At 41.8% G+C, this 22,301-nt stretch overlaps 1 protein-coding gene across 1 annotated transcript; it reads left to right on the top strand.

The window, feature by feature from the left end:
* The first annotated feature begins 1,278 nt into the window (after positions 1-1,278).
* On the top strand, positions 1,279-20,089 carry l(2)gd1 (lethal (2) giant discs 1). The gene is made up of 13 exons (XM_028318669.1): positions 1,279-1,282; positions 1,605-1,830; positions 2,847-3,148; positions 3,604-3,822; positions 4,224-4,318; positions 5,152-5,319; positions 8,545-8,719; positions 12,879-13,017; positions 14,043-14,279; positions 14,980-15,157; positions 17,135-17,286; positions 19,281-19,410; positions 19,922-20,089. The coding sequence occupies exons 1-13, from the start codon at positions 1,279-1,281 to the stop codon at positions 20,039-20,041; spliced, it is 2,145 nt and encodes a 714-aa protein (XP_028174470.1). The 3' UTR covers positions 20,042-20,089.
* The last annotated feature ends 2,212 nt before the right edge of the window (positions 20,090-22,301 follow it).

The following is a 22,301-nucleotide window of genomic DNA, read 5'->3' as shown; positions in this document are numbered from 1 at the left end:
TGCAAAAATGAGCCTTCTATACCAAAGTGGAGGGGTCTCCATACAAATCATTGCACTAAATTCCCTACTAAAAGGTCCACACAGCGGTCCGTATCTGGGCAGGCGCGGCGCAGCAGGCTCGCCTGTAGTGACTCCCCTATAATGTCTCGCCTATAGTGACTCCCCTATAATGCCTCGCCTCGTAGTGACTCTCCTCACCCCGTTAGTGACTCTCCTCGCCTCCTAGTGACCCGTCTCTCACCTGCAGAGGTTGCTAAAGGTCCACACAGCGGTCCGTATCTGTGATGTTGCCGAGCGCATACGTTGCTGGTGACGCCACAAGCTAGTGTCTTGCCTGTAGTGACTCCCCTATAGTGCCTCGCCTATAGTGTCTCTTGTCTCACCTGCAGAGGTTGCTAAAGGTCCACACGGCGGTCCGTATCTGGGCGGGCGCGGCACTCGGCGAGAGCAGCGGCAGCAGGCTCGCTAGGGCTCCGCATTCGAGCACGCGATCGCGCGGCCCGGCGCCGTCGCCTGCGATTAGAGTTTTTATTATAAAGTATATTTTGTATTATTATTATAAAGAGCTGTGGTTTTCTGAATAAAGAAAAATAAAAATAAATAAATAAAATAGAGATTTATTTATTTATTTAAGGACAACCAACAAAACATACACCATACATTCACAGTATCCTTATAAATAAATTAAGCTAAGGTGTTGCCTTAATTAAAGGTTGCCACGACATGCACAGAATGTTGGATAACAATAACGTTGCCAAAGTGACAGAATGCAAAACAATAAATTATTAACTAACCGTCGGAGTATACAATTCTGACCAGAGGTGGAATGGACAACACGCATAAGNAGAACGAATTCGAGATAATTGCAACTCTCGAACAATATTAGAGTATAGGAAATATTGCGTGGGGCTAAGTGCAGCGTGCAATGCCAAGCTCCATTCCAAATTTTTGAATATTCAAAGATAAAAATGAATATTCCTTACCCAATATACAGTTTTTCACATTTAATATCACTTCTGTTATTTGCTTGTATATTAATACATATAATAATAATAATAAAATATATAATTTACCCCATTTTTATAAAGTCCATGATAAAGTTATGTTTTAACCTACTGACACGGTAAGAGGCTAGCGGTACCATATGGTACCAGCATTTTTTTTCTAGATTACAGGTCGGATCATTTTTTTAATGCTTGTATAGCATTATGTAGACCATAATTATGAATACATTTCAAAAAAACAAAAATCTGACACTTTAAGAAAACTCAGTCTATAATGGGTTAATTTACTTTCATGCTGATAGCAGTCAAATTAACATTTTCCTATAGTGGTTTTCCTGTAACATAATATTAAATTATGTAACAAAATAATGACAACATGATATTCTCAAAACATCCTCTTTGTCCTCCAGATTCATGAATTTACCTGAAATTTTTTTAAAGAGTAACCTGTGAATAGGATAGGTACTAAATTGTCCATAAAAGTTCTATGATTTTTGGGAAAAAGGGCCCCAGTAATCCTAGTTAAAGTCAAGGGCCCCAGTAAGTGTCAGGCCCTGCATGTTACTAGCTTTATTAACAACACAACTCCTTCCTCAATAGGTGATGAAGATGACCCAGACCTCCTCAGTGAACTTAAAGAACTGGCCATAGACGACGACGAGGCGCCCCCGCCCCCCCCGCGGGCGGCGCGCCCCGCCCCCCCTCCGCCCGGGGCCCCTACAAGTGGACAGAGTAGCACCATAAGCCTGCTGCAAGACAGGATCTCAAACTATGCTATGGCTGAGAAAGCTGCTAAGGAGTGCGGAGAGAGCAGTAAGGCTAGGAGGTTTGTTTTAGGAGACAATGTTGTCCTTTATTGTGATATTTACCTGCCTCCTTCCGCCTGGGGCCCCAAGTGGACAGAGCAGGACCATAAGCCTGCTACAAGACAGGATCTCAAACTATGCTATGGCTGAAAAAGCTGCTAAGGAGTGCGGAGAGAGCAGTAAGGCTAGGAGGTTTGTTTTAGGAAATAATGTTGTCTTTTCTTTTACTATTCACTTGTCCCACTCCGCCCAGGGCCCCAATTGGACAGAGCATCAGTATAAGCCTGCTGCAAGACAGGATCTCAAACTATGCTATGGCTGAGAAAGCTGCTAAAGAGAGTTGAGAGAGCAGTAAGGCTAGGAGGTTTGTTTTGGGAGATAATTTTGTATTTTAATAGTCATCTGTTTCCCTTCACCTGGGGCCTCTAGCCAGTGGACAGAGCAGTACCATAAGCCTGCTGCAAGACAGGATCTCAAACTATGCTATGGCTGAGAAAGCTGCTAAAGAGAGTTGAGAGAGCAGTAAGGCTAGGAGGTTTGTTTTGGGAGATAATTTTGTATTTTAATAGTCATCTGTTTCCCTTCACCTGGGGCCCCAGCTAGTGGACAGATCAGCACCATAAGCCTGCTGCAAGACAGGATCTCAAACTATGCTATGGCTGAGAAAGCTGCTAAGGAGAGTGGAGAGAGCAGTAAGGCTAGGAGGTTTGTTTTAAGAGATAATGTTGTCTTTCTTTTGATGTTGGTTGGCTTCAAGCTACTGATATGTTAGGTTGCCTGTTAAAGATCACCCTATTCTTAGAATAAATATTTTTGTATTCAACTAAGTTTCGCCAAATGGAAAATTGGCCCCCTAGTAATTCCCAAATATTTTCACCAATGATATTTTCATATTTCAAGGCGAGAGTGAATAGGCACTTACAGGGTAGATATGTACCATCCTAGACTGCATCTTACTTAACACCAGGTACGATTGCGGTCAAATACCTGCCTTGTCCTGCATAAAAAAATACAATATATTTTTATTTATTTCCAGATTCGGCCGTGGTCTAAAAACGCTGAACGACTTACTAAAACAAGCCAAAGCTGGTCGCCCTGTAAAGGATGAGGATATTCCCCCGCCAGCCAGTATCGGAAAACCGGCCCCTCCACCAGAAGCCCCTATAGACCCGGAACCAGTGGCTATGGAACCGGAGCCGGTGTCTATGGACCCGGAGCCGTCTGCGCCGGAGCCCGAGGAACCCCTAAGTTTGCCGGAGCCGTCTCATCCGCCGCCGCCGCCGCCAAATGTTGAGGAGGTGGACCCTGAGAAGCAGGAAGGATTGAATGTTATTTTGAGTAAGTGGTTTATGAGCTTTTAAAGAACTTGAGAAGTTGAGATAGCTGTTAAAATTATGAATCTTATCCCAAGATAAGACTTAAACAATCCCATCATAAAAATGTACATCTCTGAGTTGTTTGACTTGTCTACGCTGATATCGTTAGCGAAAGGACGTAATTATTTTACTATATTCCGCATTGTTGTATAAACATTACAGCAAAACAATTTGTCGCTCTTTGATTGACATCTTATGAATAAGCTGTCATGTTTGTAGTTGTTGTCATATTATTGGAAAAAGAAAAGTGTTTTCTGCAATACGATTAGGCAATATTATTGCCATAACATTTTCGCATAAACTTTGCTTACGTTGACGTTATTCGTTCCTAGAGGTCTTTTACAAAAGCCTCCTATTTTGATGCAACTAAACTGCCGTAAAAATTGCTAGATTCTAATATAATTTCGTTACTTCCAGAACGCAAAGAAGAGTTCAAACTCGCAGCGCTCTCCGCCAAGCGAGCTGGTGACAAGACCCTCGCGTTGGAATTCCTCAAAGTGGTCAAACAGTTTGACCTCGTAGTGGACGCGTACAAAGCAGGCCAAGAGATGGACCTCAACGAACTGCCTACGCCGCAAATGATAGAGGCAGCTGTCAAGGGCCAGAAGGAGGAAAGCCAGGTCCAGACTTCTGAAGGTAAGAGTTCCTGAGGGTAGTCAAGCAGTTATGACGTCATAGTGGACGCGTTTGGGTTGCGATTGTCTTTCAATCTTCGAATCCGTAGGTAACACCAAAATCCTGGGGGGTACCAGGGGGTGCCTTAGGACTTATGACGGGGGGGAGGGGGGTGATCGCCCCGGGTGCCAACCCATGCTACGCCGCCACTGCTATCAACTGGACAATATGAAAATGATTTGGGGAGGCCTATGTTCAGGTATCAATGTTATTGCAGTTTGGTTCACTGGAATTTTGTCACCCTGATTGACTGACAATCTACTAATCACGTTTCTGACCTTAGATGACCATATAAAGTTTGACTCGAAAGTTAAATCAAACAGCCAACAAGAACAATAATATAATAATTAAATAATTTCCAGAACCAGCGCCCGCGCCGCCAACCACCGATAGCGAGGGTCTCATTACTGCGTCCACAGTCGATGAAGCGTTGAGGCAGAGATTGGCTGCTTTCCAGGTAAACAACAAGATTGTTTTAAGCTATTTAATTTCTTCTTTAGTGTTAACGACGCTATATTGACCTCGACCAAAACATCCCGTGGGATATAAGATTTGAAACTTTCACGTGCCATTACATTTAAAACTGAGGATAACCGGTCTCAAATGCGAAATTTACCTTTTAGTTCATGAGTACTTACAGTTTGACGTTAACCCCAGATTTTATACCTGATAACTTGAATATTTAAAAAAAATATCAATCCAATTTGACATAGCCACGATAGCCGATCGGTGAATGGGTTGGACTGGCCGACTCGGATCCGAGGAACGCGGGTTCGAATCCCACCGCCGCTCGACTATTGTGGTGAGCCCACTCGTAACACAAGCTTATTTAGCTTATCACTAGGGACTAACAGGACTATTAGTAATTTGTGCAATAGGCACAAATTGCTAATAATAAAAAAAAAATGCAGTCTACTGCTAGACGTGAGCCTCTCTAAGGCCCAGTTTTTTGATTCATAGTTAAAATAACAAATTGTTAAATTTTGCTACTAATGGTTAAATATTAACAAAATGTTAACTAATAGTTAAAAAATGTACTAAAAGTCAAGCTAACCATTGTTCGAAAAACATTTTTTTCTGATATTTAACCACTTGTCATTTGACATCTGTCAAATTTGACCATTGGTTATTTTAACTACGAATCAAAAAACCGGGCCTAAGATTGCCGAAGAGCGTTATTGTTTCACCATGCTGACACCGTATTCATTACGTTGACAAAGATCGAACGCTATCTACAAATAAAATCCAATCAAGTTTAAAAGCTTAATTATTATTGGTTATTTGTTGCAGCAACAAGAAGCAAAAGCGAAAGAAGACGGCAACTCATCCAAGGCTCGCCGCCTGGGCCGCGTGATCAAGCAGTACCAAGACGCGATCCGCCTCAACGCCGCCGGGAAGCCCATCGCTGGGGACGAGCTGCCCACGCCGGCTGGATACGCGCCTTTGCCCACTGGTGGTGTGAGTATGATTCTACAACCAACAATCAATCATGGGTCACTCTATAAAACAGTCTGTATACTGTCAGATATGGGAATTTTTTTTCTTTATTTCTGTAAGTAGGCTTTAAAAAAGCACTTTTACATGTCCCAGTATTAACCCTACCACTGCTTCAGGACAATAAAAGGGGCAGTGCTGAGAAGTAGCAGCGCAAGAAACTCAGACACTATTGTCAGCCTCTTTTTCAAAGGTTTTCTCTTTTTCAATTCATGGGCCCAAATCACTGACGTCTGGACTGGCTTCTGTCATAATATTTTTGTGCCCATTATTTGAGTTTCGTCATTTGTGCGCTGCAGGCAGATACGATTGTCCATGGAACTAAAATTAGTGATTTTCTTTCCCGCTTACTCCTATGGTTACTCCATACAATGTACGTCGAAATTAGTACTCGGGACAATTGTAGTGGCGCTTCAAATTGGTACACAAGCTGTTATTTGTATAAGACAGTCCAGTGTGTGAAGAGGTTAGTGGCCTAAATGTAGTGACTTAAGTTATACAACGCGGCCCAAAATTCGACGATAAGCTGGATCCGTAGGGTGGACATGTTATGACTACTTACGGTACGCGTACGGGTGACTTTATGTTAACGTGACAGTATGTTTTTATCTTCTATACTTACAAAGAAAAAAAAAGAGACAACAGAGTACTTATTCTTGTCTATGGAGAGACACACTGTCACGGTGACAAGACACACAAGACACCCCTATGCGCGTCAAACAAGAAGCAAAAGCGAAAGAAGACGGCAACTCATCCAAGGCTCGCCGCCTGGGCCGCGTGATCAAGCAGTACCAAGACGCGATCCGCCTCAACGCCGCCGGGAAGCCCATCGCTGGGGACGAGCTGCCCACGCCGGCTGGGTACGCGCCTTTGCCCACTGGCGGCGTGAGTATGATTCTATAACCAACAATCACCCACGAATAGAATAGAATAGAATAAATTTATTTCCAGAAAAATGCACTTTAGTTACATAAGTTTACAAAGTAGTAATACAGATAGAATGGGTCACTCTATCTATAACTGTCTGTATACTGTCAAATATGGGCATTCATGGGCCCAAATCACTGACCTGTCTGGACTGGCTGCTGTCATAATATTTTTGTGCCTATTATTTGAGTTTCGCCATTTTGGCGCTGCAGGCAGATACGATTGCCCATGGAACTAAAATCAGTGATTTTCTTTCTCGCTTACTCCTATGGTTACTCCATACAATGTACGTCGAAATTAGTCGTTCAAATCCCAACTAATATTATAAATGCGAAAGTAACTCTGTCTGTCTGTCTGTCTGTTACGCTTTCCCGCTTAAACCTCGCAACCGATTTTGATGAAATTTGGCATAGAGATAGTTTGAGTCCCGGGAAAGAACATAGGATAGTTTTTATCCCGGTTTTTGAAACAGGGACGCGCGCGATAAAGTTTTTCTGTGACAGACAAAATTCCACGCGGGCGAAGCCGCGGGCGGAAAGCTAGTTGGCATATAAAATTTGCTGTCATTTTTATGAGACAGCCTGTCCAGTGTATAGAGGTCAGTGGCCTAAATGTAGTGAGTTCAGTTATACAACGTGGCCCAAAATTCGACGATAAGCCGGCGCCGTATGGTGGATAGTCATGACTACCTACAGTACGCGTACGGGTGACTTTGTTAACGTGACAGTATATCTTTTAATTCTACACTTTTATAAAATATCGATAGCCGAACGGTGAAGGGGTCGGACTGGCCGACTCATGATCCGGGGACCGCGAGTTCGGTCCCGCCGCCGCTCGACTATTGTGGTGAGCTCACTCGTGATACAAGCATATTTAGCTTAGTACAAGGAGCTAACGGGACTATTTAGTAATTTGTGTAATAACAAAATACTAATAATCTTTTAAAAACTGAGAAAACGGAGTACTTATTCTTGTCTATGGAGAGACTAAGGCCACAGAATAATAATAAGTATAGCCTGACCAGGAACATAAAAACCCTGGCATAGAGGCGCGTCAATTGCATTTGATAGTGCAACACTGGGTACAGTCGTACCTGTATTAAATTAATAGGCTAACTTTATGTATCAGGATTCAGGATTATAGGCTAATTTAATATTTTCATAAATTAACAAAAAAATATTATATTATAGGTAAAATGGTTTAAATAAATTAAATGAAACCATCAATCGAGCAAGTAGGATTTTATTATTATTCATCAATAATCAAATTCTGAACTTGAATATTCAACTACAATGTCTGCTCATGAACGCTTCAAACTCGGTACTTCTTTCCCAATTCCATAAAATTCAATACTTACAAAGTAATATGGTGTAATTTAGCCTGTCTCAAGAGTCAAGCACCATTTTGTTGACAAACGTCAGTGATCGGCACTGCGCCGAAGCTATAGGGCTGACTTCGGTAAAATGATGTGACGTGAGGTGCCAAACTGCGGAAAATGGCGGAGGAAATACATGATTTAGCATGAATTATCATGAATAATATTAACTACTTATTTACCTCTCAGTGTCTTGAGGCAACTTAAAAAAGTACATTCTGTGTTTTTATTATTATTTAGGCAGTTAAATACTGCACAGTATTTAGTACACCATTTTCTTTATTTTCTTCCATCATACACAAGAATACGCGTGCGTGAGTCAATGTTCGCTCGTATGTGAGGCCTTGTCGAATAGTATCCTGTAGGTGGGCCATCGTGCGTGTTTTGTTTTCGATGTAAACTCGCGGAGATGAACAGGCCTGCTAAGGCTAAGAACTAATGGCGCGATTTTCACCCGCGCCCGTGGCGGTTGCGGGCCCGCAGCTTCTGTAGAATGCAGATACTAGAACTAATGCACAACTTACGACGCTGTTTTCGCCCGCAGCGGGCGCGGTTGTAATCGGGTCCCGATTGGGCGACCATTATGTACCAGTGACTTGTGAGTTCTTAGCCACACAGTCACGGTGACAAAAGGCGCCCGTGCGCGCGCGCCTTTAGGCCGCTTGTAAACATCCGTTTTTTTGACCGGACAACGGCCCGATTTTTTCACCGGATTTAGCAGTGGCGTATGATTTATAATGAACATGTGCACATGCATCGGACATGGGTCCGGCGAAAAAATTGACAGCAAACAAAGGATATCCGTTTTTTGACGGTCCGTCGTCCGGTGAAAAAACGGATGTCTACAAACGGCCTTAGTTGTCCACCACAATATTAACTTATTCCAGAGTCCCGCGGCCGCTCCCGCTCCCGCGCCGCGCGCCCCCGCCCCTACCCCGCCGTCGCCCGCGCCGTCACGTGGTTCCCAGGCCACGCCCCCTTCGCGCCACGACAAGCAACTAGCGCTCTTATTGCACAGGCAGAAGCAGTTCAGGGAAGCCGCTATCAAGGCGAAGAAGGCTGGTGAGTCATGAGGCTTCATGTTTAGGGACAATAAGGCTCGCAGGCCACGCCCCCTTCGCGCCACGACAAGCAACTAGCGCTCTTAATGCACAGGCAGAAGCAGTTCAGGGAAGCTGCTATCAAGGCGAAGAAGGCTGGTGAGTTGTGCGGACTACCATATTTGCGTCTTGCGTCTTATTTTAGTCCTCCTAAAAGACATTTTGCCTTTATTGTGGTGAAGAAGGCTTGGGTTGTTTATGCCCGTTTTCACCATCAATCCCTAATTTTGAAGTGACCCCTATGAAAACAAAATTCCTGTTATGCATGGACCTATAAAAAAAGGCGGACGGAACTCGCGCTGCAACAAAACTGTGACGCAAAATTTTGGCGTTTGTCTATTGTGTGAGTGAATTTAGGGATGCCANACAATGGGGATGTTGCCTGGGTCAAAAAGCAAGAGTTTTAATTAGTCCGTCAGTTAACTTATCAAAAAATACTCTACACGTATTTTTCACTTTTTCAAACTAATAAAAATTTAAAGAGATAAAGCGCCCCAAAGTTCATAAGAAGAGGCCCGTGACGTCAACGCTTGCTTAAAAATGCCGCACGTTGTGACGTCGTGCGCAACTTCAACGCACCATAACTATGTAATTATTTGTTAGATTGACAAATAAAAATGTATGTGTCCAATATTTTTTGATATTAAACATTACGGACTAAAAAAATTTTTTTAGGCAACTAGCCTATTCCACCTCAAGAGGGCCTAGTGTGAGTTTGCATCAAACGCGCTCATTAGTGAACGCGCCAAAAAAAGCGTAAACGTTTAAGAATAAAAAAATTCATATATTTTTTAAACGCGCTCCGTAGTGAGCAGCAAATCGATCGCACAGCGTTGAATAGAGCTCTGTGATTGGTTCGTGTGTCATTCTTGCGTCCACGCTCACTGTGAGACTTCACAGTAATGTTTGTGAGTACTGGCGTTAAAATTGAATGATGAAGGAATGTTTTATTTAGTATTTTTCAACACCACCTACCTGCAATGTTGCCGAGCGCCCACGCGCTTTGTTCGCCGACGACGCCGCCGAGGGATAGTAAGTTTACCAGTTTGGGGATCGCGCCGGCCTGTGTACAATTATTTTAAAACAATAAACATAAGAGCACATTTTCGTTGGAAAATACCACCTATTAACAACTAAAGTACGGCCAACGAGAAGCGATACCAAATGTAAACAAACCCAATGTCATGGTCATTTGGAACAGCATGGGTTTGACTTTGACATATTTTGGCGGGAGAACGAGACATTACGACAAATACACAAGATGGGAAGAGACAGAATAGATTGTCAGTTCGACAGTCGAATCGACCTTTTGTATCGCTGCAAGTTGGCCGTACTTTAAATAAAATGTCGCAGTGAATAACTTGACATGCTGTCGCCTGTACAATAGTCCCGTTAACCTCTCTTGTAAGCTAAATGCTTGTGTTGCGAGTGAGTTAACCACAATAGTCCAGCAGAGCAGGCTTCGAACCCGGGTTCCGAGAATCTTGGACACCTTCCCCGTAGGATTATTGTCGCCTACATTTGCATTTATTAAAGGCATGAACTGTGAAACGCACTAAGATAAAATATCTAGTCGTAAAGTTTATGGAGACTATCATCTGCACTACTTTCCGTAAGATCCTTTACAAAATATTAAAACAAAAAAAATATGATAAAATCGTTCGTGTCAGCCAAATGACGTCCACTGCTGGACAAAGGCCACCTCCAAGATCTCCTAATGATAAAATAAATGTAAGTAATAGAGAATTTAAGCTATACCAAAGTGTACTCACATCTATAACAGCTAATGTGTGTTCGTGCGTCCCAGACGCAATATTGGTGATGGCCCAAGCTGCTTCAAACTGGAGGTCCGCACTGGAACAATATAATACTTCTTGATACATCGGAGATATTAAAAGACTAATGCCTGTTTTCACCATCGATGACCCCTATGGTAACACTTAAAAATTAGGGATTGATGGTGAAAACGGGCATAAGACTAGGCGCAGACCACCGATTTTTAGTTGGCCGATAGTTGGATCCGATTTTAATTTGTATAAAGAATCGGCCAAATCAAATCGGTGTAATGCGCACTTCTATACATGCCCATACTGATCAACTGCCCGACTAAACTATCGGCCGACGAAAAATAGATAGTCTGCGCCTAGGCTAAACATGGTGTGTTTGTGGCATGCATGTGTGTCATAGGTCAAATGTTAAATCATATCATGTATCGTGTCAAATCAAGTCGAGGCAGTCAGTATTCTTTGTATGAAACTCTGGCCTTGTCCAGGAGGGCGAATTCGCCGCGAATGTCTTCGCGCGAACACGAGCATAATAATATGTATGACGCGATTTACGCGCGAATTTACAACTCGCGCGTGTCTTGTGGTCGTAATGTATTGGCTGTTAGTATCTCGCGATATGATTCTTCGCGCGTTCGCGAATTCTCCCATCTGGACAATATCTAACATAATAAACGCCTCGGCTCGCCTCGCAGCAAAAGGCGATACGGCGTTGATCCGTCTCCGAGTTGATAAGTGTGCTATGACCTTATGAGAAAATTATTATGTCAATTTAATCAACCTATCTCAAAAACTATAAGAGATACTTTGATCAAACCAAAAATCGTTGAAAGAGTTAATTAGCATGCATCACCTCTATTTTTTTTAGAATTTTATACCCCGTAGTTATAATTATCCTGCTTTCGCCTCCGAGATTTATTTTACCGTGTAGTACCCCTGTACGACAACCCAATCCGCACACAATATTCAGCGTAGTAGTAGTAAAAAACAAAAGAGCGGGCAACCCCACCCCTACCACGCTGTGGGCTCGGTGTCCGAGCGGTCTCATTCCTTTGTGCGCACGCGCAACGACCGCACGCAGTATAAGAAAAATGCTTAAGTGACGTCACCAGGACGTTTTTACCGACAAAAAACGTAATTATTTTAAGTTGTGCAGTGTAGTGACGAGAATTAGACCCAACAAGGCGCGAAATTTTCAATGTTCAAATTTTCTTACATTGTTTGCAAGTCAGTGTGTCAGGGTATGTACATAATCTTGATCAAAAATGATTCACGCAGTTACAAATTACGAATCTTGTGTACATTATAATCATAAGCTTATGCATCATCAATATATTATTATTATCTCTGATAGATTTTAACATACAACCTGACACTGACTTGCAATCAATGTAAGAAAATTGGAATTTCGCAGTTCCACATTTTTGGGAAGGATCAAATTTGCCTATGAAAATATATCCCATTAAAACACAATTATTATGATAAATTATTTTATTTCCATAGTATGCGTAATAAATAACTAAAAAGTCCTAAAATTATTATTAATTTCCCATATTTCGGGTAATTTTCCCACGTAAATAACTGAGAACACTAGTCTTTGACGTATTATTTTTTCGAGTGAATGACGTTTGATTTCAATTAATTTCAATATTTTAATGTCGGGAAATAAGTGATTGGATTATTATTTTGCCTGTGAAATGTGATTCCTTAATTTTTGTTTGTTCGAACAGAACGGTTTTTACACAATTTCGTCACACAAGACATGTCGTATTCGTGTTGTTTTTTCGCTGCTTAAATGAGTTAACTGTGTGAAGTTTGCATTCGAAGTGGTGTATCAGGGTGTGAATGTGTGCGTGCCGGCCTGTACGTACAGGCAAGCTGGTGTATCCTAATGTCACAGTATTTTGTTGATGAGAATCCGTCCGACTTTTTTTATAGGTCCATGCTGTTATGTATTACCATAGGGCAACTTAAAAAATAGGGATTGATGGTGAAAATTAGCATAAGGCTACCGTATTTGTGCCTACAGCCTTAGGAGGAATGTCGCATTTGCACTCACTAGTTGGCGTTACAGGCGAGTGGTGTGGTTGGCGAAGGTGATTTATAAACCAATGGGTTTGGTAACGAATGGCATTCGCAAAAACGCTAGTTCCATGCCCGTCGACTGCTGGATTATTGTGGGAGACCTAAGGTCCAAACACAATTAAGCGTGTTAGCTTAATTTGAAGTTAAAGGGAGTTAATTTATCCATCACTAATAACCACCGCTTTATTTTGTCTTGTATTCTTCAGCACCATGTTTAATAACAAATATTAAATACATTTTTGTATATTACAGGCGACATAGAGCAAGCTAAAGAGTACCTGCGTGCCGCCAAGGGCTTCGACTCGGTAATAGAAGCAGCCAAGGGAGGTTTAGTGGTCGACCTGAAGAGTCTTCCTTTACCACCACGCGCTCACAAGCAACTGGAAAACACGTGAGTAATGAAAACTGGAATATTTATAAGCAACAGTTGCTCTGTTGAAGTCGTTCTTATTACATGAGAAATAAGTAGAATGTAAGCTTATTACAGATCTGGCTAATTTATTGTGAGAACCTGAGAAATAGGATCTAGTCAAATGACATACTTTTTACGAACTGTTGGAATACATACGGCTTACTCATAGATTTTGTACGGCAATGGGGACTATAACGTCATTTTATGGTTGCGTATTCACTTGATGAAAGTTAGTGCCCGAGGTATGGGAGCGGCATGGGATGGGTAACATTGACATAATATACTCAACATCAAATAAACCGCACCTTCCGCGACGCGAACTTTAACGATTTCTTTCTGACACAATCATGGTGCCCCAACAATATTGATGTTATTTAAAAGCCCAATAAATATCCTTAAAGAAAAACACATTTAATTTCTTAATAAATGATTAACATATACCATAAATGTGACTTAAAAAAATACCTCACTTTGGGCCCATCTATGGGATCAATTAGACCAATTTTTATGGTTATAAAACCAAATAATGATCTCACGTGTCCTCTTTAACAGATGGATAGTGATTAATCCCAACTTAACAGTTTTATAGCCATAAAAGTTGGCTCTAGCGTAACTACCTATTTTTTGAAGAAGTGACTCTGGATCCTTCTAAAGACACAGGTTTGGGGTAAAAACCTTTCCTTTAATGAAATGAAGGTTAGAACTAGGCTTTTAAATGGTGCCAATATTGGTGGGAAATGGAGATGCATACGTTTGAAAATGCTTGTCGCGGGAGGTGCGATTTATTTGATGTCGAGTGTATTATGATGTGACAAAAAATACAAATTTGATGGAGATGTAAAGTCTCGCTGACGTTTGGCCGTCACAAAAACACCCTGTGCCGCTCCCATACCTCAGGCACTTACCCCTGTTTTCAGGGCTAGAATGAAGTGTATTTTTTAGAATTTGTGCTAATTTACAATTGGTTTAAACCCCCAATTCAATCTGTAATGTTGTTGTTACAGCTTCGACATAGTATCGGCTGAAGACTGCGGTCCCTCTGACGAGGGTCCATCCACCATAACCATGGACGACGAAGATGTTCTCTCCAGGCTGCACAACCAGCTCACGGCGCAACTCAAGCTGTGCCTGTCCAATAGGGACCATAACAAGGCCATGGGACACATAGCGGAGGCGAATAGGTTCGAGCATATCGCTGTTAGTGTGAAGCAGGATTTGGATGTGGTGGCTGTTGCTAAGAGGTGAGTTGAACTCCATGCTTCATTATCATCAGCATTTCAGCCATAGGACGTCCACAGCTAAACATAGGCCTCCCCCAATGCTTTCCATGTTGCCTGGTTAGTAGCGGCCTGCGTCCAGCGCCTTCCTGCTACCTTTATGATATCGTCGGTCTACCTTGTGGGTGGACGTCTCACGCTGCGTTTTCCGGTACGCGGCCTCCACTCTATGCTTATTAGATTAGAATTTAATTTGCGTTGTATGGTGAGAAACTCAAAGTTAGCTCGCATAAGACATGCCAATAGATAAGAAAATTATTCGCCATTGCGAAGCATGACTTTGAAAGAAAGAAACATTTATTACGATGAACATCACTTAGTTAAGGACATAGAACGTATACAGAAAAAAACTTTGGTATAGTTGTTGCAATTCACGAAGGCGAGTGAGCTTTACATGTATGGTGGCTCACTACTGTTTGTTTTTCAAAAGTTTTGATACACATTACACTATCGTTATATGCATGTACACGTACACACAAGTAAAGCTCACTCGCCTTCGTGACTATACGTTAAATAACTCAATGGGTGCTAGAGTCTACTTAACCTAGTTTGTGGAATTTCGTCACAGCCAAAGCTGTGTGTATTAGGAATAGAGTACAATTTTACTTGCACAAAGTACGGATAACCACGGAGAAACTTGATTTGTTTTTTCTATAATTTTCAGTCTAGGCCAAAACCCGCCAAAATTCCACTACGAGTCGCGGCAGTTTTCGATCGTGCAATGCAACACAGACATTAACGAGAACGAGTTAGAGTTGACAATAGTCCGCGGCATCGCCTACAACGTGCCCAACCCGAAAGAAATTGACACGTACGTCAAGTTTGAGTTCCCGTTTCCTCAGGTATGTAAAAAAATCTAAATTTATTAAAAAATAGTTTAATTAAAGGATTGCCTCATATTTTTCACCGTCAGAATCGTTTCATCTGTCAACTGAAAGGTCGTTCAAGACCCATATCAAAAAATTTCAAATCATGTTTTGTTCAGCATCAGTAATGTAAAAATAAGTTTTAATGCTTTTTGGCAAACTTTTATGTAATGATGCTGTATAAATATAAATACATTATATTTTATTCAAACCGCGAACAGAATATCTGGCTATAGTCGCGAGAAGTACCTGAATGCGGGCAACGCAGGAAGTCTTGGTAAAAATCCTTAGCGGATGCTTTTATCCTTAGGTTGAAACGATTCTGCTCTATTTAAAAAATACAATAACTACAGCTTATTTAGTAAAAGCCTTAGAGCAGTGGTTCTTAACCTTTAAGTCACGAGGGACCATTTTACCAAATTTCTATCTTGTCAGGGACCACTTTTTTTTTAAAATCCTATGAAAGGGGAGGTATATTTCTCGCCCATGACTGACTCATCACGTCACGGCACTTGTTTATTACGATGTCTTCGTGGACCACTTGGAATGCCTCCAGGGACCACCAGTGGTCCGCGGACCACCGGTTAAGAACTGCCTTAGAGCATCATATTTACCGCCTTCCCCTTCATACATATTTTATACAACTGTTCTCTCCATAGGTTGTCTGGAAGAGATCGCTTTATAGCGATAAGAATGCCTAAATTGTACTGTCCCTGTGTATTTCTTTTTTGTTCTTGTTACTGTAGTCTGGTCTGCGAGCACGTAGAACAGACATGTTGACACCACAGTCAAGTGACGTACTTTTTAAAACTGTCAAAACGAAACTCTCCCATAGATTATGTATGGCACTACAAGCAAGTGACGTCACTATTTTGTCAACCCAATTAAACTACTTTTTTCAATTACAATTCGAACAAAAATCGAAATTTACAGGTAATTTAAAATAAATAAGGTTTTTAAGTCCAGAATGAAGAGTATTTTTAAAACAGTTGTGGTTTCGAATTATTGGGGTATGGTGTCAAACTGTCTATTATGTGCGACGGGGGCGCCCGCAGCGAGTGTGCGAGCGCGACAGCAACATAAGTACGCGCGAGCGATAAGGATGGGTAGCTTGGGGTCGTTGGACAAAATTCTACGTGCTCACAGACCGGGCTTTATGTATGGTGTACAATAAAGTGTATAGCCTGACCAGGAACATAAAAACCCTGGCATAGAGGCGCGTCAATTGCATTTGATAGTGCAACACTGAGTACAGTCGTACCTGTGTTAAATTAATAGGCTAACTTTATGTATCAGAATTCAGGATTACGGGCTAAATTTGATATTTTGATAAATTAACGAAAAAATATTATTATAGGTAACCTGGTTTAAATAAATTAAATGAAACCATCAATCGAGCTAGTAGGATTTATTTTATTATTCATCAATAATCAAATTCAGAACTTGAATATTCAACTGCAATGTTTGCTTATGAACGCTTCAAACTCGGTACTTCTTTCCCAATTCCATAAAATTCAACACTTAGAAATTGAAAAAAAATATTAAAATAGTTAGTTGAAACAAACCACAGCTAATTTTCATAGTGGACTGTACTATGCGATAAACATGTCAGTCAATTTGACAACCTTTGTCGGAAACATTATTCAATGAAAATATTGTCCGAACCCTTAGTATTTCTCTTCGACAAATACTTTAACACATTGTGAACCACTTTTCTTTCACGACTATAAAAAGATTTTAGCATTTTAATTCACAAAATCAATTGCGCACATTTAAAATAAAGTTTGTTTACACTTTGACAGCAATAGACTGACATGCAAGGTGACATGTCAATGAAGTTTTCAGTTACTGTTGCCATTAAAAGAAATTAGTACCATTAGTTTTCCGCAACATGGCGAGGGTTTTTATGTTCCTGGTCAGGCTATATTATTATTATTTTTATTTATTTTTCAGGACGCGCCCGTATCAGACCGCACAGCGCTAGTCAAAGACACCAACAGTCCGGAATACAACGCGCGCTTCTCGCTAGCGATCCAACGCGGCGCGCGCCCTTGCTTGCGAGTGTTCAAGCGACACGCCATCAAGCTTGAAGTCTACTCGAGAGGGTAAGTTGCGCTAAAAATCGTTGGTAAAGCAAAAAATCATTTAAGAAGATCCTTACGAGCAAAAACCTCACTTTATAGCGCTTTTAGGCAACTTATGCCCGTTTTCACCATCAATCCCTAATTTTTAAATGACTCGTATGAATACAATCTTCGCCTAATGTTAATATTTTTGGCATTGAAGTATAAATAAATAAATAAATACAAAATGCCTGTATTGTGTCACCATAGGGGTCACTTAAAATTAGGAATTGATGGTGAAAACATGCATCAATGTAACAGCGGATTATAAGAGCGCTTTCACATATAAGCGATTTAGCTGCGCGACAAACGCGCGACAGTCGCGCTGCCGATAATTTCATACTATGTGACAGCGGATGAATGCCTTTACATTATAAGAGCGCTTTCACATATGTATAAGCGATTTAGCAGCGCGACAAACGCGTTGCCGATAATTTAATACTAAGTGTGTTTAAGATAAGTAATACTAATTAATATAAATAAATAAATTGACAGCGGATGAATGCCTTTACATTATAAAAACGCCGCTGCCGCGCTGCGCTCTAAAGCTAAGCGTCCACTTGTCGGTATCGTACGCAACGGACGCATCGTGCTAAACACATCGTATCGGATGTGCGATGCGTAAGATGCGGACAGGTGGACGCACTTATATGAGTTTCTATACAGGGTGTTTGGTAAATGGGTATATGAGCCGACACTAGCCCATGTTAACATGGGCATATAAATGGTATGGTGAAGTCAGAAATTTGATATCATCATTTTAATTTTTTTAATTTGTATACATAATAAATTTTATAAAATCCGATTTATATGAACCACCAGTGTAGGCCGCCACATTCTCATATTGGTAATAGTCCCGTTGTTCCTCGTACTAAGCTAAATATACTTGTGTGACGAGTAAGCTCACCACAATAGTCGAGCGGCGGTGGGGATCGGACCCGTTCCCCGGATCACGAGTTACCCAGTCCGACCCCTTCACCGTTCGGCTATCGTGGCTTCTTGCTGTACATTGCTTGCATGTCCATCCTATGTCCATGTGTGGTGTAGTGTGGTAGCCTAGTAGCTAGTCCCTGCGCACGTTAGCTCCGGGCTGGCGTGCGCTGACGAGCTGTGGTGTTGCAGCGGTAGCGCTTCCATTACCTTCATAAACCCTGCTTACGTTTCCAATCTCTACCCTTAATGCTTGCATCTTCAACCTCTATCATATGTCCATGTGTGGTATGTGATGTGGTGTAGCGTGGTAGCCTATAGTCTGGTCTGTGAGCACGTAGAATTTTGTCCAATGACCCGAAGCTACCCATCCTTATCGCTCGCGCGTAATTATATTGCTGTCGCGACTGTGCGACGGGCGCTTGCAGTGAGTGTGCGAGCGCGACAGCAACATTACGCGCGAGCGATAAGGATGGGTGGCTAGGGGTCATTGGACAAAATTCTACGTGCTCACGGACCAGGCTTTAGTGTGGAAGTTAAGTCCCCGTCAGCCTTATATTGCTTGCTTGTTCATCCTACGTCCATGTGTGGTATGTGGTGTAGCGTGGTAGCCTAGTAGTAAGTCCCGGCGCACGTTAGCTGCGCGCTGGCGTGCGCTGACGCGCTGTGGTGTTGCAGCAGTAAACGCTTACATTACCAGCATAGATCTATATTCCTTGCATCTCCATTCTTTTTTTTTCGGGAGCATTCCCACTGCCCGATGAGGACGGCCAATGGGCTATGACTCTCCCCGCCAGAAGGCGAGGCTTACCTACTAAAACCTGACTGTGTCCTCCGGGGCCAATGAAAAATGTGTCATTGTCCTAAAATTGGCGTACGCTAACGCCATGTCTTTATCAGTATATTAATGGGTAGCCACCACAGATCACAGAAACTAAAGGGAGATGTGGTAGCCACAGTCCCATATTGCTTGCTTCCTATGTCCCTGTGTGGTATGTGGTGTGGTGTAGCGTGGTAGCCTAGTAGTAAGTCCCGGCGCACGTTAGCTGCGCGCTGGCGTGCGCTGACGCGCTGTGGTGTTGCAGCGGCTGGTTCCGGAGCGACGCGCTGCTGGGCTCGGCTGCCGTGAAGCTGGCACCGCTGGAGACTCAGGTCACGCTGCACGAGGCTTTCCCGGTGAGTTGGAGTTAAATTGATTATGTGTGTAGGCTCTTTTAGGGCATTTAGCTTCTTGCCCTAACACCACTTTGTGACAACATATCGGTTGGTAGTGAGAAGTGGTAGAAGAAACTCAGTCTAAAGTCTTCATCATACCTTATCCTTGATCCATTGACTTTGAAAATAGATAGGAAACAAAGGTTAACCTTTAACTACCACACTTGAGTTGAGTTGTGCTACACGTCAAAATATTCGTAACTTCTGACTTCCTTGACTGGGAAGCTTCTTATTCTTTCCCGATTAATTTCGTTGCAAGTCCAATTTTATTACAGTTTTTATCTTTTCAGATACTAAACTTTTTCTGTTCCACTCTTGGTACTTATCTAGTAGTTGGTACTTACGCAGTACAAAAACGTCAAATTCTAATTGTTTATTGCATGCCACATTACAAATAGTGGTGTTATAATAAAGATACAGGTATACCTGTGATGTTCAACGATGTTTATTTATATTTTTATTATATTCCCAGCTGATGGACGGACGGCGGCCGGCCGGCGGCTCCATAGAAGTCAAGCTGCGTGTGCGCACACCGTTACTACAACAGCAAGTCGAGCAGAGCACGCACCGCTGGCTCGTCATAGACAACTAGGCAGGTACACCTGCACTTGATAGCGATTGACTACGTTCGATGACGTCACACAGAGCCCAATGAATGGAGCAATTTGGCAATACACTGTCACTCTTGAGTAGTTGATCCCAGTACTTTTAAAGACACATTCTCTGTAAAAACTTTCCATCCTAGTCCTCATTTTGATGATGTCACACTTAAGCACAGAACCGCGATTGGGTAGTTGGCACAAATACTTCCAAGATACTACTTGAAAAAACACTCCATTCTAGCCTTTGACTACGTTTGATGACGTCACACTTAGCGCAGAACCCACTGAATGGAGCTATTGGGATGTTGATACCAATAATCCAAGATGCGACTGCATAAACACACACTCCATTCTAGCCTTTTGACTCCATAGAAGTCAAGCTGCGTGTGCGCACACCGTTACTACAACAGCAAGTCGAGCAGAGCACGCACCGCTGGCTCGTCATAGACAACTAGGCAGGTACACCTGCACTTGATAGCGATTGACTACGTTCGATGACGTCACACAGAGCCCAATGAATGGAGCAATTTGGCAATACACTGTCACTCTTGAGTAGTTGATCCCAGTACTTTTAAAGACACATTCTCTGTAAAAACTTTCCATCCTAGTCCTCATTTTGATGATGTCACACTTAAGCACAGAACCGCGATTGGGTAGTTGGCACAAATACTTCCAAGATACTACTTGAAAAACACTCCATTCTAGCCTTTGACTACGTTTGATGACGTCACACTTAGTGCAGAACCCACTGAATGAAGCTATTGGGATGTTGATACCAATAATACCAAGATGCAGCTTCTTAAAAATACACTCCATTGTAGTCTTTTGACTAGAATTAATATATATAGGAGAAGTCAAGCTCATACATAGGTTAGGTTAGGCTCATAGAAGTCAAGCTGCGTGTGCGCACTCCGTTACTACAACAGCAAGTCGAGCAGAGCACGCACCGCTGGCTCGTCATAGACAACTAGGAGGTACACCTGCACTTGATAGCGATTGACTACGTTTGATGACGTCACACAGAGCCCAATGAATGGAGCAATTTGGCAATACACTGTCACTCTTGATTAGTTGAGTACTTTCAAAGACACAACCTCTGTAAAAACTTTCCATCCTAGTCCTTGAATACATTTGATGATGTCACACTTAAGCATAGAACCGCGATTGGGTAGTTGACACAAATACTTGATTAATAATATTATAAAAACACTCCATTCTAGCCTTTGACTAAGTTTAATGACGCCACACTTAGCGCAGAACCCATTAAATGCAGCTATTGGGTAGTTGATACCAATAATACCAACTTTAAAAACACAGTCCATTTTAGCCTTTTGGCTCAATAGAGATTAAACTGCGCGTGCGCACTCCTCGTCATAGACACCTAAGCCGCCTCATCGCAGGTACCTGCACCTAATAGCCTTTGACTTAAATGACGTCACACTTATAACTAGTTTTTTTGTCACCTGTCATCCGCTTTGCAATGGAGGGGAGTCGAACCTTAATTTCGAACTCCTCCTATGTTCTTCTGATTAATTTCGATGCGGGTCCAATGACAGTTTAAATTTCCCTCGGGACAAACTTGACTTTCATTGGTTGGGTTTTTGTGGCGGTCAAGCTCCTGGCTCCATAGGAGTTGCAGCGGTGGGAACGAGAGGTGGGAATAGTCCCGTTATTACCAGTATGTTTGATGACGTCTCACTTGAGAAACCGCGATTGGGTAGTTGACACCAATATTTTCAAAACACAACTTCTGTAAAACAATCCGTTATAGTATCGTCTCGTTTCAGCCAAATGACGTCCGACGGAATTTCAATTAAAATTACATTTTTAGATTAGAAGCTTTGAAATCAACTAATTGTCATTCAAAAATATTGAATATGCGTCTCATAACATACTTTGTAAATTATAATTAAGCTTAAGCATGATATTTTATGATATTGTCATTTGTCAAACTTTGATTTGTAATTTTAGTCTCAGTAGTAAGTTAAAAGGAGGCGCAAAATGGATAACACCAGTGTTGTGAAAAAAAAAAACAATAATTTAGTTGTAATCAGTTTACAGTCTCTGAGATTGGTAGTTGTAACATTTTCATTCATTTTGGAGAAGCCTAGCTGGTTGCAAGATTGAGAAAAGGGAATCATCATTTTCATTCGATTTTAAGACACATTAAATAATATTCGAAACAATTATGTAATCATCATTTTAAGCATATTATTTGAGTATGTATGTGTATTATATGTAAAGAAATCT

Source organism: Ostrinia furnacalis, unplaced genomic scaffold, assembly GCF_004193835.3.
Source record: "Ostrinia furnacalis isolate ACB-3 unplaced genomic scaffold, ASM419383v2 OfSCF6976, whole genome shotgun sequence".
NCBI lineage: Eukaryota > Metazoa > Arthropoda > Insecta > Lepidoptera > Crambidae > Ostrinia > Ostrinia furnacalis.
This window is presented reverse-complemented; position numbering and strand designations above follow the sequence as displayed.